This window comes from Camelus ferus, chromosome 15 (genome assembly GCF_009834535.1).
Source record: "Camelus ferus isolate YT-003-E chromosome 15, BCGSAC_Cfer_1.0, whole genome shotgun sequence".
NCBI classification, from domain to species: domain Eukaryota; kingdom Metazoa; phylum Chordata; class Mammalia; order Artiodactyla; family Camelidae; genus Camelus; species Camelus ferus.
The window spans coordinates 6,668,368-6,687,788 of NC_045710.1; the positions used below are offsets into that span (position 1 = coordinate 6,668,368).

Here is a 19,421-nt window from a genome sequence, read left to right on the forward strand (position 1 = left end):
GTCACGGTAGCTGGAAGCACTTACATTTGAAACATTTTAAGAAAAAAAATATACATATATACATTAAGTATATACATACATTTAACACATTGATGTAAATTAGAAGGTGCACAGCCATAGCACATAGATATGTAAATTTATATAATAACAAGCTTAAGTAATTGTCTCAATACTGTCATACTACTCACGTAATAAAAATGGAAACGTAAAAGCCATCTATGTATTTACTCGTGTATTTACGTAAGGAAGGCTTCTCCAAGAGTTAAACAATACATTAAGAAGACATAACAGAGCATGATGAGAAGATGCAAAAGGCTGAGGAAGCAGAGGATGACACAGGGAGCAGGGAGTGTGAACCCACTGAGAAAGCTCAGCACCAAGAATGCCTCTCCCTGCTCCTATCACGGCATCTTAACAGAAGAAAACGCTATGACCCAGTGAAGCTGAGGGTCGCCCACGACAACATAACTAGTTAGTAAGGGGGCCAGACACAAGACCCTTCAGCTGCAGTCCCCTGCCGTGGTGGGGGAGACTGGTACAAAAATAAACACACGAAGAGCTCACTTATCTCCCGTTCACTTACCTGGTTAAAAACTAGAGAGAGAACAGAGAAAGCATAAGCAAGCACACAGAGCCTCCTGGGAGCGCCACACCGCTGGCCCAGGTACCAGGTTGGGCCATGTACCCGGGCAGGTCCTGCAGGCTCTCAGGAGAGAGCTGATCTCTACAGCTCATTCCAGAGAGGAGCCCAGCCTGGCCATCTGTCTGCCTGATCCAAGCAGCACTGGGGAGGAATGAGAAAGCCCTCACATATTTGGGAAAATCAGAAAAATCTCCTCCTGTCTTGACAACATCAGCGTCACCTTTATGGAGGTTATATGACTGATCTTGGTCTATTCCACAGCAGTAAAGGAGGGCAGACAGCGGTTATTTGTAAGAGTGCACATTCCCGATAGTCCCAGGTCTAAATGAAAACTGGTCACTTCCAAAGTTATAAACAAACCTAGTTTGACAATAAGTAATAAACAATCTAAATATTTAACAGAAAAAAAAAACAATTTAAAATACATCCACAAGATAGAATATGAAGCTCTCAAAAATATTTATAAGAATTTTTAATAAAATGGGAAGCCACTTGTGTTGTTTTATAGAACTAGGATAAATATTTTACATATACAATATGATACAATAGTATCTTGCTATCAGAGTTTATAATTTTAAGAGAAATAAGGCAGAAAGGATGGGAAGGAATCTGAGAAAGAAAAAAATACACATACACATATATATCTGAATCACTCTGCTGTACACTAGAAAACAACACAACATTGTAAATCAACTATACTTTAATAAAAATAAATGAATAAAAAAACCAGAAAAAGACAGGAAGGAAATTCACTAACATATTAATGATGCCTTTCCCTGGCAGAATTGTATGAGTGACTATATTCTTTTTTATTTTACAAACTTCCCATATTGAGCATATACTATCTTTCAAGCAAGCAAGCAAGCAAGCAAGCAAGAAAGGAAGAAAGAAAGAAAGAAAACTAAATGCATTTTAAAGTGAAAAGAAAAAAGATACAAGTCATTATCCAAAAAATATCAAGAAACGATCAACATTTTCTCTGGCTTATGATCTTACCTTAACTTTCTTTTTCCATGTAGATTTTTGCTTCTCCTCCTCTTCCTCAATTAATTTAAGTGCCAGCTCTTTGTTCACTTTTGGCAATTTCTAGTAGAGGGAAAAAAAAGCTGTACTGAAACACCTGTAATTCAGCTTTAAAGGTTAAAGTAAAGAGCAGGAACAAAAGTCCTCCAAGTCCCAGTCTACCCTGGCCAACACACACACATTCACCACTTTTAAAAACTTAACAAATAATCTGGAAAAAGGAAAAACCTGTCACAAGTCTTTTGTACTGAAAGCATGAGTGTGGGTGTATGTGTTCTAACCGATGCTCAGTTAGAAGTGACTGTATTTCATGGTAGTTAATCTTAATCAAGACTGGAAGCAGGAGAAGGAGATGGGTCTGCCCTTTCCCGTCTGCATGCTGCTGGGCTGACGTCCCACGTCGACAGTTCTCTGCCTCGGTGACAACAGGTGGCCCCAGCAGAGGGAAAGCCCAGTCTGCGGTTTCCCACTCGCCCGAGGAACAGCCTCCTTCCACCTGGAGGACCCCACTGCCAGCTGTTCGTCCTCCTCGGAGTCTGGACTCTGCTCCGCAGGCTGCCTCCTTCTGGCTGCCCCGGCCGCTGCCTCTCTTATCAATACCTCAGTGTCTCCGCCCTTTCAGTCTCTAATACCTGGCAACAATTCTTTACATTAAATTCCTCTATTAATAGAACTAGTGTGGTCTGACTCTTGTCTGGACCCTGACATAGTCTAATGACGTCTTCCCATGATCCAAGCAGCGAGCCTAAGATGTGGGCAAGTATCAGTAAGAAATGGGATTAGCAAAGCCACAAAACTCCAAAATCTAAACTTATTTGAAAACAGCATCAGATTTTCTTTGTAGAGCTGACTGTATCAGTTCACCTGGCATTATTTTCGACAATGACATTAGCACAGAGTCCACAATGATACAACTGTAGAGTATCCACCCTCACAACAAATAAAATATACCAAAAATATTAATAAAAGATGTAAACTAAGGACGGAGAAACTAAGAAATGGACGGCAGCTTTCTTTGAATAATAAACAAAATGAAAACGAAGTGCTCTTCTCCAGTAAATTCAACAATGAGTCAATATTTACCTTTAATTGGACTCTCTGTGCACGTGTTTCTTCTATCTTCTGTCGAATCTTATCTTTCCTATATTCTTCATAAGCAAATGGATTTACCATCAATTTCACCTTTACAAAGTGAAAAAAAATTAAAAATAAGGGAATTGTATTTAGCAGCATGTTTCATATACACCATGAATATTAAGCCAAAGAATAGACAGATTTCTTATTACAAATCTTCGGTATGTTTTACTAAAATGCAAGTAAGTAGAAAAGAAATGGCTATAGACTGCTCCTGAGTCACCTAAACGACTGCAGTTCTGTATTTACCTTGTGATAGAGTCTTATGCTTATTACAAATCTTAGGTATGTTTTACTAAAATGCAAGTAAGTAGAAAAAGAAATGGCTATAGACTGCTCCTGAGTCACCTAAACGACTGCAGTTCTGTATTTACCTTGTGATAGAGTCTTATGTCCATGAAAAATCCATGCATATATGCCCGGAGAAAAGGTGATCCGATGAGATGTGTGAGCCCTGGGAAAAGTTAATCAGGAGAGGGCAGGCCCTTGTGAAATCTCGATTAAAGTTCAACAATTTTTCATGGACAATTTGACTATAATTTCACTTCTGAGTAAAAATTTAAGGATTAGAATTATTAATCTTCAATAACTGTGAAGAAAATTTTAACCTACTTCAGCAATATCATCTTATTTTTAATATCAACACTAAGCATAAAAACAATGGAAGTGTCTTTATGAACTATGACAGACTGGTTAAAAAAAAAAAGGTGGGGAGCTCCCTATACCAGTGGTTCTCAAGATTTTTGGATTCCACAAACCAGTTCAATTTTAAAAATAATACTGGATCAACACTGAGTTGTCAACTTTTATACTGCCAAGGAGGGACAGTGATGGCAGTGAGGGAAGACCATTGTGATCACCCGTAACTTCCAGAACCAAAGAACACTGTCACAACAACAGTGTAGAAAGAGCATGTTTTTTCTCAAGAAAGAACAGTTGGCAAGTCTGTATCAAAATAAATACTATATACACACATACTTCATTGTGGATAAATGAAAAATTCACTGCTAATCAGTGTTTGGGAGCCTGGTTTTAAACAATACCTTTCATAGGGTGTCCAAGATTAAGCAGATTTCATTCACAATTAGTGGTGGTCATATCACATAAGAAAGCTCTGCTTATGTCAGAAATTATAAATTGCAAATATTTACAGAGAAAGGTTATGAGAATATTCATCTTCAAAATAAGACCACCTGTGATATACTCACATGAACAGCAGCTTTAGTTGGTATAACACGAAGTGACTATGTTTCCAAGGAAAATATTACCCTGATTCCCACATTTTTGAAATCAACATCCCTCCAGACCTAAAAATCATGTACTAGGCAAAATCACAAAGATGCACAACACAGTATACACTATAGAACAACATCAAAAGGCAAAAATTAGGATAATCTCAAAAAGTAATTACAAGACTTGGTCAGAAAAATACTTTCTTAAGAATTTGTTAGGTTAATAAAAGTACAGGGTTTTGGGGAAGAGTATAGCTCAAGTGGTAGAGTGCGTGCTCAGCATGCACAAGATCCTGGGTTCAATCCCCAGTACCTCCTCTAAAAATTAATAAATAAATAAACCTAATTACTTCCCCCCTCCCCCAAAAATAAAAAAAATTTTAATAGAAACATTAGTAAGTAAAACTACAGGGTTTGGATTTTCAAAGTAGAAACTTAAAGCCGGGGTTGGGAGGTAGGGGCGGGGGAGCTGAACCTTAATGAAATGTCCAAATGCATAGCGATCTGCGTTTAGCTGCCTGCACAGGTATTTATAATTTGTGTTTCCTCTATCAAGTATATAAACTTATTTTCATGGCCCAGAATTATTCCAAGTTAGGTCATAAATAAAAACCAGCAGGTTTTCACGTTAAAACAATTTTAAACAGAGACTCTGACAGGTAGCTTTTCTCATCATTGGCTGCACAGAACACTAAGACATCTTTGAGGAGGCAGAGGCTCTATGATCAATTAAGTCTGGGAAACGTTTCATACTTTCCTCCCCCTCCCAGAGGTTTATAGTGTCGGGTGACAGTGAAGGCTCAAAGAAGTCCATAAGTAAAGAAACTGATTTAACTTTGCTTAACATAGCATTTCTCAAACTTATTTGCCACAAATCTCTTAAAGTAATAGGTAACATCCATGTATTACGTGTAGATACTGTGCTGAGTACTTCTCAGGCATTATCTGATTCATTCTCCAGGCAACCCTATGGGTAAGAACTATTATTATTGCCATTTTATATATGAGGAAACCAAGGCATAATGAGCTTAAGAAACCTGGCCAAGGCATACAGATACAGTGGGAAAGGACGGATGCAAACCCAGGTCAGCCTCTCTCTGACACCCATGACATCAGCCACGGTGCTACCCATCCAGCACTTCTTACAGAAGCAGCAGTCCACGAAACCATGCTATAGGATCTGCTAAAGGGCACAGCTGGGGAAAGTCAGAACTTGCAAGTATTCAATGCTATAATCATAAGAAATAAGGGAAATTATTTGGCCTAATTTTTACTTTCACATAAGTTATTTAAAGGTTCTATATATGATGGTAAAATCTGTTGAAAAATAACTAATGGCTCATTTAAAATTAAAAGATATTAATTTACCTAAAAATAATTTCTAGTATAACTACTTTGTTGAATACTATATCTATTTCCATAGTTTTAAAATTAGGCAGTATGAATGTATTTTATCATTTTTTATCTTTATAACTGCCTTCCTCACCCAAAGTAAACAAAGTAAAGAGACTGAAAAAGCACCGAAAATACACTAAACACAGTAGTTTTTAAAAATCCACAAAATAGCAATGACTTTTTATTCTCCAATTTGAGAATGTAGGTGAGTGTGACAAACCTACTGCAAAAATCACGTTGCAGACATTTAAGCAGCCACTTCAGTAGGAACACCTATTTCACTCACAAGTCGTTTTTTTAAAGGCTAAATACAACTCTTGTCTTTCAAAACACATTCAAATTTAAAGGATTATTTTGGTGGTTAAATGGTAGAAAATAATTCTGCCTGGATTAACTGTGCTGTAAGATATAGGTTAAAGATAAAGTTTGAGAATCTCTCTATTAATCTGTTACATGATTCTATTTTTTAACCATTCAGCTGCTGCTGTACATCTATTTGTTTGAAAGACAACTAAGTTGCCTAGACTTGTGGAGAATGGCTCCTCTAAGTCTTCCCATTCTCAACAATTTGCTAAGTAGCCTCTTCCCAACGATAGAACAAGATTGGTAAAATCTATTCTCATTATCCTACAAACTAGGACTAGTCAACTAAGATAAATCTGTTCTTCAGAGGGGTCAGTATGGCTCAAGTTAAGAACACAGACTCTAGGTTTAAATTCTAACCTTCACATTTACGACCACTGAAGATTTTCGCAAGATACTTTTAATCCTTCTGTGCCTCAATTTCCTTACCTCTAAAATGAAATCATAATAACATCCACTCCATAGCTGGAGGATTAAATGAGTTGTATGTAAAACATTCAGAATATTGCCCGGCGCATGTAAGCCCTATTTAAGTGTTGGTGGTTATTAAGAAACATTTCTTTGTCTGTATTCTTTAAACCTAGCTCACTGTTAAGGTTCTCTGTATTTGAGAATTCAACCTACGGGTTCTAAGTTTTGGATTAGATCTCTCAATAAGCAAACCTAGAAGGGAGCCAAAAATCATTTACTTGCAGTTTCTGAAATTTCTCAAAATCTTATTATATTCAGATAATACTTGAAAAAAAAAATCACTGCTTCCTTGACTGATGTTTTTCCTATACATAGGTAGTAGGTTAAAAAAATTATTCCTCACTTAAGATACAAAAAGCTTCAGTAAACTGAATTTATCTGAATCTTTTCTAAGCATAGATTATAAACTTGACGATGCATACTATGTTTAATATCTGATTTGTCAGAAAGAGAAGATTTGGAATATCAGACAAGTGTGACTCCATCATTTCTAATGTTCAAAACTGAAAAAAAAAAAAACCAAGTAGAAATAAGTTAATAAACATTTCATAATTTTTTTTTTTACCTAAATTTTCAAGGTCTTTCTTGGTGACAAATTTGTAATCATCATAAACTGTGCTTTCTGGATTCTCTTCTAGTTCTTCTGTCAGGTTGTCTAAGAAGGAACACCACCTGGGAGCAGGACCTAAAACCTGCAGATTAAAAGGTTAGCAAACGTACACTCTCACCATGTCAACTAGGAGCTCGTTATTTTACAACCGAATTTCCTTAAATATAATTTTAAAACCCTGGATTCTATCACAAGTGCTGAAAAACAACTGCAATGTGCATAATCAAGTCTACAATGAAAGAGAATAAACCAAGTAGGAAGAACTTAGGCTTATTAGGGAATAAAATCTCAGGTTGGGATACAATGATATCAGTGAATATTCTTACATAAGAACTATGAAAATACAAGTAATTCAGGTACTAATAATAATATTCATCCATATTTCTATCATCTCTTTCACTCAAAACAGTACTAGCATCCCCAAAAGCATACTTGGTATACCAGATTTTTAAAGTTTGCCACTCAAGACAAACAAAAGTGTAAAATGTAAAATTTAAGGGTTATCAACTAACTACCTGATCATTACATTTTATCTTATATGGTCCACTTCACTTAATTCATTCAAAATTAAATTTCTGTATATAGAATTCTTCAGATTTAATCTAAAATGGGTTGCAAGGATCCACAATTAGTCCCAGTGAAAGGCTGAGGAACAAAGGGTTGAATAGAATTTATAACCACGTAATAAAATATGAATACTTCAATTTGAAATTCAATTAGTTCCATAAAATACTGTGACTGCTTTTTGCTTTTTTGACCTTGATACAAATCTTTCCCAGCAGATGCTTTGCCCACTGAGGTCAATGCATATCCCAAAGGAAGGAACACTCAGTGGGAAAGCCACAATACTGAAATCCTCTCTCGTAGGGGAGGCATTCAGAAACGAGAGCACTGGGCTCTTACAAAATGGAACTTCCACTGACTGCTTGCCTATGTATTTTGATAGTAATCAATTATACAGGAAAAAAAAACCCCAAAACTCGTAAGGGAAATTATTAAATCTAGCTTAACCTTTTTGGAGAAGGAAAGGTAGGCAAAAGAGAGTTATAACAAAGAAACACAGACCCTAATACCCTCTTCAATCATTAAAAAGAAAAAAAGTAGATGTTAGATAGTGCCACTCGAATTTAGTTATATTACTTTGCCTGATTAGAGAAGGTGACCCCGCCACTCCCACCAAAGGCTATGGGGCTCATAAACACGAAAAACAACTCTTAATGAGCATTAAAAAGTCCCATCAAGAAGTTTCTTAATAGTATAATCTATACAATTTTTAAAAACAGAAATGACCATCAAAGACAAACCTTCAAGAAATGCAAGGCATTGAAAAAAATTCAGTGTAGACCACTTTAAAGAAATTGCTATTATCTTAAGCAATTTTAGGACAGTAGCTTGAAGTCAACAAATACTGATATTAATTGCTCCTACATACAAAGCATTGCACTAAACCAAAGTCCCCGACCATTCTCTTCTCCCCCCAGGTGTTAAAAACCTAGCTGAGCAGACGTTATGCGTGCGCATACACGCTCAGGCATTTAAAGCAATGAACTGAGATTGTGCTGAGTCCATGGGGGAGACGGGTGAGGGCTGGATGAAACAGGCTCTGCTGGGGTACCCAGTAAGTATATCTGAAAGGACTTCAGGTTGGAATGAACACATGAGCAAGCTAGGAAAACCATGGGGCACCCTCTGAGAGTCAGAGTTTAGGCACCTGCAACTACAAGGGTATCTGCTTCCTGTCAGTCATAAATCTGCAAAAGCAAAGCTCTATCATATACTGGCATACAACCGAGGACAGCCACCTTCTCCTCTTTTAGAGAGGAGGAAAATACACTACTAGCACTTTTCTAGAATGTAAGATCCAAGATACTGTCCTCCTGGGAGGGTTTAAGCTTCATCTGTTTTAAGTGCTTAATTTCTAGTACATAGAACATTCCCTGCCAAGTAGTAGGTGTTCAATAAATGTTTCATAAATAAATCCATTCACATATAAAGCACATATGAATACATTCATGAATTTCATTGCACAAACTATTAAGACTCAAAGGGTCCTGTTTGGTGAAAGTATTTTTTGAATTCTCTAACTGTCCTTATTCAGATAAAAACACTCAAATACCTCACCATAAAACTACTGGATATAAGAACACTTTTTGATGAAAGTCAGATTTATTTTGCCTTTTATGCAAGGGAGCACTGGTTACCAAAGGGCCTCATAATAAAGTAGTTCCACCTTTAAAGCTTACATCAGTCTTAAACATGGGCTTCAAAGACAATGGAAAGATTATTACACTGTGTTTACTGACTTTTCTTGGGGGGTGAGGGGTAGGAATATCATAATACCAGACCAGATCTTACTTTCACATAGACCTTTTTTATAATGTTCCACAACATCCTTTTTGATTAGTTATCTGGATTCTAACGGAATTGTTTTAAATTGCCTCTCCAGGGACAGGTCTGATTATGGTAAACAATCTCTGCAATCAAATTCATGGCCATTAAATTTTATAGGAGGAAATATTTCCATCAAAAACAAAATTAAATCTAATGGGCTGATTTTATTAATCACATTTCCCTACTTCCTATTCAGAGAAAAAAATATCAGAATAACCATAACAAAGTTGAAATTACTGATTTAACTGGTATTAACTGCAGGTTTTATCCACATTAGAGCTTTCCTCAAAGGTCCACCATTAAGTTGCAAAACAGTGGTCAGCTTAACCAATAAGGAAGGGTCAACCATGTGCAAAGTTCTGATATTCCTATAAGGACCACAACACTAACTACTGTGTAAAAATTCTTTGCTGTCTCTATTCATAAATACATTCCTCTTTCAACTAATACTTAAAATATATTAATTTATTCTTACATTCAGGCTTTACAACTTGAAGACAACATGTTTTTAAACAACTCGTATACTATTACTACTACATCAAAACTTTCTAGGTTTTCTGTATTGTCATTATACTGCTACATACTATACTGCAGTAAAAACTTACCGCTTGATTGTCTACATTTTTATGCACCATAAGAGTTTTATTTCAGAAACTTGATGAAGACTGATCTGTTTTAAACTTTTACTGTTTGTTAATGATCTTCCACTTTTTATGCATAAGAATTTCCTAAAATCACACACCAGTAAACGTAAGGAATTGGATATCTGACTCATCAAACTGCTATCAAGGAATACTGTGAGTCCCTCAGCAACTTTAATGACAATCATATCAATCAATCTAAATGGAAACACTCCATCCTCCAAAACAGGAAAGAATCTTTATCAGCATGCTATAGGAAAGCCTTGACTCAAATGCAGCCAAGTATCTACTTGCTCTAATCCGTTTAGGCAGAAGAACCAAGTTTCAAGTACATGAAAATACATGCCACGTACCCAAGGTCATCTGCCTCTATGATTACAATCTACCTTTAAGATGCTAATTATATTTGCTTAATTTAAAAATTCAAAATTCTCATATTTTCTGGTAATGGACAAATATGACTAAGAGTGGGGAGGAAAGACAATGAATATTAAAATTCTTAGGGGGCTGATAGAGCAGGGTACCCTTGCCCCCATTTGACTTTTGAAAAACCACTATGCCACATCACAAAGTTGTGCTAAGGCAAAAATAAGTATGGAGGATTACTGGATGGATGGTTTTTAACAGATCAAGGGGGATTAAAATAACAACAAAGTACTATTAGAGACAAAGAACCAAATTGTACTAATTCAGTATAAATGCTATAATGTATCCTATTTACTTTTAACGCTACTGAATATTTCCTACTATCAAAATGAAAATCACTGATAATATAAAATGGTAATTAAATATGAAATTGTTATCTTGAGTTTTAAACTAATGATTTAAAAAACAATTTAAAAACCTTTAAAACTAAGAAAATTCTTAATTACTCCATTTGGTAGAACTGTATCAACACACAATAAATAACTTTTTTTTCCCCACAATAACTTTGAACCAAATGGGCTTATGCATGAGAAACTCTAATTGATATATAATTATATTAGAACACACAGAAGTATGTAAGATGTAAGATCCCCAAGCTGATTTTTAAAAAATATTCTTTTACACAATTTTCAGAATGCATTACAGCATACAGTGTGAAGTGGGTCTGAGTGAACACTGAAAAGAGAATGGTGAATTCTTGTAAGTTCAGAGAATACAACCAGACCCGCTAAATGTAAGGAGGCAGATTTTACTTCAATTTTCATTCATCACATATTTGAGTTTCACATTTGTTACTTTCCAGGCGCAGTATACTCTGTAACATTAGGTAGCAGAATGAAACCAAATGGGAAACGTTAGTTCACACACAACACTTGTGTGAAGGACTAGTGAGTCTTAATTTCCTCAACTTCACTCATTCATTCCAAAACTTACTAAAAGCTAAGTGCTTACTGTCAAATATAAAGTCTAGAAAGCAATCAAGTACAACATAATGTGATTAGTGCCACAGAAGAGAAATTCTAGAATGTTTCTGGGGAGCCCTTTATCTGCTGAGGCAGGAGATCAAGATATATCTTTGAAGGAGACATTTGAACTAGGCCTTGAAAAATGGTAAGGGGTTATGATTTTGTATTCAGTAAAACAACTGCCATACCAAATAGAATTTAATGTTATAGAAAATTAATATATATTTTACTCATTATTAATTATAAGGAAGATGCTTTGTTAGAAGAATTATCAATTTTACTTTTTAGTGATCTTATACCACTATAATCCTAGAAACTCAATTTAAACATTATTTAGGTTATAATGACACCACTGAACAGATAAGCTACAATGGAGTTGAAATAAAAAATAATTTTACCACTGAGCTACCATGTAAATGATCTATTTATTTTGTTACAGAACTGTTTTCAGGACATTCTAAATGTAAAAATAAATATCAGTTTCTGGAACTAGAACAGTAATAAAAACAATGATAAGAATAGCAAAATTAACAACCGCAGTGCGAGCCCAGAGCTCACGCTCTAAGCGGTGGGGAGTTCCACCCCTTACCAGAATTTAACACTCATCTAATTTGAAATCTGTTACTCTTACCATAAGGCCTTAACTCTTTATCAGAAACTATTGAGGCAAAGAAGCATTTGAAATTCAGGATTTTCTGCATTTTCAAAAGGCAACACTGTATGTAGACTGTATTTATGTAAAATCTTCAGGGAGTCTGGGGCAGTGGTCCATAATCAAACATATTAATAACTCTCCGAAAATCCATACATATTCACGCCAGTGATTTGGATAAATAAAGACTAGAAAGAGCCTAGTAATTACTTGTCAGGTCTGAGTCCTAAGGAAGCAGGTCAGGTTTTGCCACCAATGAGTTATTTAATTAAAAAAAAATAAAATCAGGGCTTTTTGGATTTCAGAATTGCAGATCAGAGACAATGGAGGTATACTATACTGTAAATATCATTAACTACTATTATGATTAATGATAACTTTTCTAAATGGATAGCCTGCTCTCCAGAAGGAAAATGGGGTTTTGCCAACTCTGCAATGTATAAACTCAAACGAAAATTTTCTTTTCAAACTTTTCCTCCATTATTAGCTGAAAGGCACCACTAGCACCAGCATGTATTTTCAAATTCTGACAACTGGGGCTTAATAATAACTGATCATAAGCCTGAGACAAGAGAGACAGCTGGGTGAGCCGAGGGAGTGGCCATGAATCTACGCATGTAATTGCATTTGCAACATAATGAGCTGCCTAATTGCATATCCAGGTTTACATGCATCTGCATGAGTAATTATGAGTCATCTGAAGGTACTCTACTTGTAGCGCTTTGTTCTCACACTCCTAAACATCAGATTAGCAAAAGAGCAATTTAATTTCAGCACTTTAAAATATTTATAAATTATTATCTGCCATGATTTCAATTTTGATTTAGTTTTTGAAAAGTAGTTTAGGCACTGAAATTAAATGATAATAAAATAAGGCCAAATGGGAAATAAAAGACTGTTTATGCCATTTTCTTACCATCAGCTGATTAAACCAACAGTTCATCTGCGGAACACCTTGTGAGTACAAACAAGCATGAGGTCCTGGCGTGTCTGTGCGCAAAGGGTTAGGGGAGACAGGACACCCCAAGCGAACACTTAACTGGCACCCTACATACGTATTTTTATTTCTTCTCCCTCCCACGAATATTAAAATGACAATAAATCAATATAAAAAGTATTAGCCTTCAAGGACAAAAAAATAACAAAAGGAGAAAATACAGTGGTGAAGGGATCTAACACGGTATAAATGCTGGGTGCTAACAGAGATGAGTAACACAGAGAGAGGGGAGTAGATTCTTCCCTTAGAGGCCTTGAGAGGACTTGGGAGGCTCCACGTATCTGGGAAGATGGGCCTGACAAGAGGGGAGATGATAGAGCCGAGGAGTACCTAACGTTCCACCACCCCTTAGGAAGCCAGAGGATAATTCTCTGGAGAAAGTGAAGGAAAGCTGCTCCACGTGAGTGGGTACGCACACAGCTGACTTGAGCGGAGGTGCTGAAATTAGCACAATTAAATGGCAGCCTACACATCAAACGGGGTGACCCTAGCTCCCTTCTCAGCAACCAGAGTGCAAGGAGCCAAGCATATGTTGCTGTGCTTCCATTCCTGCCGCTCTAAACCCCTAACATTCCTGGAAAGAAACTGAGGATTCTCTGTAGAAAATGAAAGATTCCCAAAGACAGACTTCCCGATGCTAACATTTGGGAATCCTCTAATACAGGCGTGGACCTCATTTTATTGCTCTTCGCAGATACTGCGTTCTTTACACACTGAAGGTGTGTGGCAAACCTGAGCTGTCAGGTGATGGTCAGTACTCTTTTAGCAATAAAGTGTTTTTAAATTAGGGTGTATATGTTGCTTTTTAGATATGCTATTGCACACTTAACAGACTGCAGTATAATGTAAACATAACTTTTATACGCACTGGGAAACCAAAAAATTCGTGTGACTCACTTTATTGCAATATTCACTTTATTATAGTAATCTGGAGTCAAACCTGTGTCATTTCCGAGGTATACCTGGAGTCATTAGCTGACGAGTTAGCGTGAAAACTACCAGTAGGCAAGACCACCACATACAAAGAGCTTCCAATCACATTTAGTGCCTCATTCTTAAATTAAGAGTAGAATGCCAAAGATCGCCATTCATTTATTTAATAAATAGTTGCCATCCAGCATTTTTCTCTTCATTGTAGACACAGCAGTGAACAAAATAAGAATATCTACCTTTAAAGAGCTTACATTCCAGAAAGGGGAACAATAAATAAACAAAGGAAAGACAATACAGAGTATGACAGACAGTGGTAAGAGCTGAGGGGAAAATAAAGCAGTGAAGGGTGATGGAGAAGACAGGAAGGGGAAGAGGGGTGGACGGGGAAGCCCATGTTGAAGTGACAAATGAATACAGACCTGGGGGAGAGAAGGGAGTAAACCATGAGAACATCTGGCAACTGCAAAGGCCTTGAGGTCAGAACTGCTTGGCATGTTTGGGGATCATCACAAAGACCAACTCAGCATGGCTGGAACAGAGGGTGCGAGGGAGACAGTAGGGGGTTAGATCAGACGGGCCCTCACAGGCCACTGCAGGACTTTACCTTTTCCTCTGAGTGAGATGGGAGCCATGGGAGGGGTCCGAGCAGAGGAGTGACATGATCCAACTTGTGTTTACAAGGATCCCTTCACAAAGGTTGGGAGACTTTTTGGTTCCAGGAAAGCTGTCATTAGCTGACAATTAAGTCAGCCAAGCAGAGGCTTTGGTGGCCACATATAACAAAGATATCAGATTTTACAGACTTAGTCCAGGAGAGTCACTAAACAAACAGCAACAACAATAAACTTGGGGTAGGGGTGATCTGAGCTCCATAACTCCCAAATTGCATTATCTAAAACATCTAGTTTTCAACCAAACATTACAAGACATGCAAAGAAAAGCAAGGCCCGTGCACAGGAGGGAAAAAGGAGTCAACAGAACCTATTTTTTTGAGGACACTCAAACACTGGACTTACCAGACAAAGATTTTACATCAGCTATTACAGATATGCACAAAGAACTAAAAACAACAACAACCACCAAAAAACCCCCAAAAAACAAACAAAAAAATCATGTCTAAAGAACAAATAAAATGTATGAGAACAAATGTCTCATGAAACAGAATATCAATAAAGAGATAGAAATTTTAAAAAAGAACTAAATACTGTAAATGAATTATAAATCAACCATACTTCAATTAAAAAAAGAGTTCTGTGAAGGGCCACAAATGGCAAAATATCCTTTCTTATGGGTGAGCTGTATTCCATTACACATATATGCTGCATCTTCTTTATCCATTCATCTATTGATGTGCACTCAGGATGCTTCGATAATCTTTGCCATTATAAATAATGTTGCTGTTAATAGTGGGGTGTATATATCTTTTTGAATTAATTCTTATTTTGTGGTTGGCTTTATTCCTTTGGACTATGTAAGTTTAAAAAACTAAAGCTCTAAACATTCTTAGAAATAATGAACAGTACATATATGTACATTTTTAAAATACATGCAGTATACTGTATATGTGTATTTACATGCAATATATTGCATATGTGCAAACTGTAAATAAATTCTACCTAATTAAACTGAAAAATGAAAAAAAATTCTGGAGGTGGAAAATACAGTAATTGAAATAAAAAATTCACTAGAGAGGCTCAATAGATATATGTAAATTGGCAGAAGAAAGAATCAGCAAATTTGAGATGGATTTCCAGGCAAGATGGTGGAACAGTAGGACCACTAGCTCGCCTCTCCTCTCAACTACAGCAAAACCACAACTGACTGCTGAACAGTCATCGGGAAAAGAGACTGGAGCCTGGCAAAAAAGATCTGCTTCAGCTGGAAACACAGAGAGGGAACCACAGAAAGAAGGTAGGAGGGGCGTGCTCACAATATAGTCAGGCCCCATACCCCCCGGGTGGGTGACCCGCAAGCTGAAGAACAATTAAATCACAGAGGCCTTCCCACAGGAGTGAGAGCTCTGAACCCCACGTCAGGCTCCCTGGCCCAGGATTCGGCAGTGGGAGGAGGCAACCACAGGACATCTGGTTTTGAAGGCCAGTGGGGCTTCACCTCAAGAGCCGTATAGGACTAGGGGAGACAGAGACTTCATTTGCTTGCGAAGTGTGCACCGGATCTCATGTGCACCATGTCCAAGGACAGAGGCAGTGATTTCGTAGGAACCTGGGCCAGACCTGCCTGCTCATTTTGGAAGCTCTCCTGGGGAGACAGGGGACTGCTGCGGCTCACCCAGGGGACATAACAGTTGGTGGAGGACATTCTGGGAGTGTTTATCTGCATGAGCTTTCCTGGAGGCTGACATCTTGGTTGGATCATTATCACCAAGACCCAACCTCACCCAACAGCCTGCAGTGAAGCTTCAAGCCGAACAACATACTGAGTAGGAACACAGCCTCATCCATCAGCAGACTTCCTGAGCTACAAAAGCCTCTAGACAGGGCCTTACACACCAGAGGTCTGGCCAAGCTTCACCAATCAATGGGCAGACATTGACCCCTCCTGACAGGAAACCTACATAAGCCTCTAGTCCAGCCTCATCCACCAGGGGGCAGATACCAGAAACAAGAAAATAATAGTCCCAAAGCCTGTGGAAGGAATCCACAAACATAGGCCAGACTCTACACTGGGACCAGCTCGACCCTGGCCCTTGGGTGACGTGAGAGGAGTGTACTACTGAGACACATAGGACATCTCCCACAGAGGGCCACTTCTCCAAGGTCAAGAAACATAACTAACCTACCTAAAAATACAAATAGAAAGACAGACAAGATGTGGCAGAGGAGTATCTTCCAGAACAAGGCACAAGATAAAATCCCAGGAGAAATAGGTGATGAGGAGATAGGCAATTTATCTGAGAAAGTTTAGAATGATGAGGGTGAAGATGTTTAGAGAACTCAGGAGGAGTATAGATGCACAAAGCAAAGTTTTTAGCAAAGAACTGGAAAATATACAGAATACCCAAACAGAGTTGAAGAATAAAAATTCTGAAATGAATAACACTGAAATGAAAGAACCATGAATAGACTAAATCATGCAGAACAGATTAGTGAGCTAGAAGACAGATTAGTGGAAATCACTACTGCAGAACAGACAAAAGAAAAAAGAATGAAAAGAAATGAGGATAGTTTAAGAGAACTCTGCGACAATAAGAAGCACACTTATATTTGCATTATAGGGGTCCCAGAAAGCGAAGAAAGAAAGGACCTGAGAAAATTTTTGAAGAGATTCTAACCGAAAACTTTCCCAACTTGGGAAAGGAAACAGTCACCAAGTGCAGGAAGCTCAGAGTCCCACACAGGATCAATCCAAAGAGGAATACACCAAGGCACATAGTAATCAAGCTCACAAAAATTAAGGATAAGGAAAGAATATTAAAATCAGAAAGACAAAAGCAACAAATAACCTACAAGGGAACTCCCATAAGTTTATCAGCTGATTTTTCAGCAGAAACCCTCAGGCCAGAAGGGAGTAACATGATATATTTAAAGTGCTGAAAGCGAAAAACTTAACAGCTAAGAATACTCTACCCAGCGAGGCTCTCATTCAGACTTGCTGGAGAAATCAAAAGCTTCACAGATAAACAAAAGCTAAAAGAATTCAGCACCTTCAAACCAGCTTTACAACAAATGTTAAAGGAACTTCTCTATTCATCAAAGCACAAGAAAAGAAAACAAAAAGAAGAGGAAAAAAAAAGACCTACAAAAACAAACTCAAAACAATTAACAAAATGGCAGTAAGAACACACCTAGCAATAAAAATTACCTTAAAAGTAAATGGATTAAATGCTCCAACCAAAAGACATACACTGGCTGAATGGATACAAAAAAAAGACCCCTTGCTGTCTACAAGAGATCCACTTCAGAGCTAGAGACATATGCAGGTTGAAAACAAGGGGATGGAAAAAGATATTCCATGCAAACGGAAACCAGAAGAAAGCTGGAGTAGCAATACTTGTATTAGTTAAAACAGATTTTAAAATAAAAACTGTTACAAGAGACAAAGAAGGGTACTACATAATGCTTAAGGGATCAATCCAAGAAGAGGATATAACAATTGTAAATATATATACACTCAACACAGGAGCACCTCAATATATAAGGCAATTGTTAACAGACATAAGAGGAGAAATCAACAATAATGCAATAATAGTGGGTGACTTTAACACCCCCAACTACATTAATGGACAGATCATCCAGACTGAAAATCAATAAGGAAATACAGCCCCTAAATAAAACACTAGACTAGATGGACCTAATTGATATCTATGCAGCATTCCATCCGAAAACAACAGAATACACATTCTTCTCAGGTGTACATGGAACATTCTCCAGAATCGACCACATGCTGGCCCACAAAGCTAGCCTCAGCAAATTTAAGAAAATTGAAATCGTACTAAGTATCTTTTCCAACCACAATGCTATAAGGTTAGAAATAAACTACAAGAAAAAAACTACAAAAAATGCAAACACATGGAGGTTAAACAATATGCTACTAAACAACCAATGGATCATGGAAGAAATCAAAGAGGAAATCAAAAAATACTTTGAGACAAATGAAAATGAAAACACAACAATCCAAAACCTCTGGGACGCAGCAAAAGCAGTCCTCAGAGGGACGTTTATAGCGATACAATCCTACCTCAGGAAACAAGAAAAATCTCAACTGAACAACCTAACCATACACCTAAAGCAGCTGGAGAAAGAACAAACACTCCAGAGTTAGTAGAAGAAAAGAAATCATAAAGATTAGAGCAGAAATAAATGAAATAGAGACTAAAAAAAACAAGAGAAAAGATCAATGAAACTAAAAGCTGGTTCTTTGAAAAGATAAACAAAATTGATAAAACCTCCAGTCATACTCATCAAAAAAAAAAAGGGAGAGGGCCCAAATTAATAAAATCAGAAATGGAAAAGGAGAAGTTACAATTGATACCACAGAAATACAAGGGATCATAAGAGGATACTATGAACAACTATATGCCAACAAAAACAATGATGCAGAAGAAATGGACAATTTCTTAGAAAGGTGCAATTTGCCAAGACTAAACCAGGAAGAAATAGACAATATGAATAGACCAATTACCAGCACTGAAATTGAATAAGTAATTAAAAACCTCCCAACAAACAAAAGTCCAGGACCAGATGGCTTCACAGGTGAATTCTACCAAACATTTAGAGAAGAGTTAACACCTATCCTTCTGAAACTATTCCAAAAACTGCAGAGGAAGGAACACTTCCAAACTCATTCTATGAGGTCATCATCACCCTAATACCAAAACCAGACAAGGATATCACACACAAAAAATAACAAGCCAATATCACTTAAGAATATAGATGCAAAAATATTCAAAAAAATACTAGCAAGCTTACTCCAACAATGAATTAAAAGGTTTATATACCATGATCAAGTGGGATTTACCCCAAGGATGCAGAGATTTTTCAACATATGCAAATCAATCAATCCGATACACCACACTAACAAACTG

The 19,421-nt window shown here is 37.1% G+C and overlaps 1 protein-coding gene across 2 annotated transcripts in view; it reads right to left on the minus strand.

The window, feature by feature from the left end:
- NOL10 (nucleolar protein 10) overlaps positions 1–19,421 on the minus strand; it is an 85,871-nt gene that overhangs the window by 20,260 nt on the left and 46,190 nt on the right. For both annotated transcript variants that reach the window (XM_006191857.3, XM_032497023.1), the window contains exons 14-17: positions 6,827–6,953; positions 3,175–3,254; positions 2,750–2,848; positions 1,640–1,729 (exon numbers count right to left, since the gene is read on the minus strand). In XM_006191857.3, the coding sequence (XP_006191919.1) occupies positions 1,640–1,729; positions 2,750–2,848; positions 3,175–3,254; positions 6,827–6,953 (396 nt within the window). The remainder of the gene's footprint in view (positions 1–1,639; positions 1,730–2,749; positions 2,849–3,174; positions 3,255–6,826; positions 6,954–19,421) is intronic.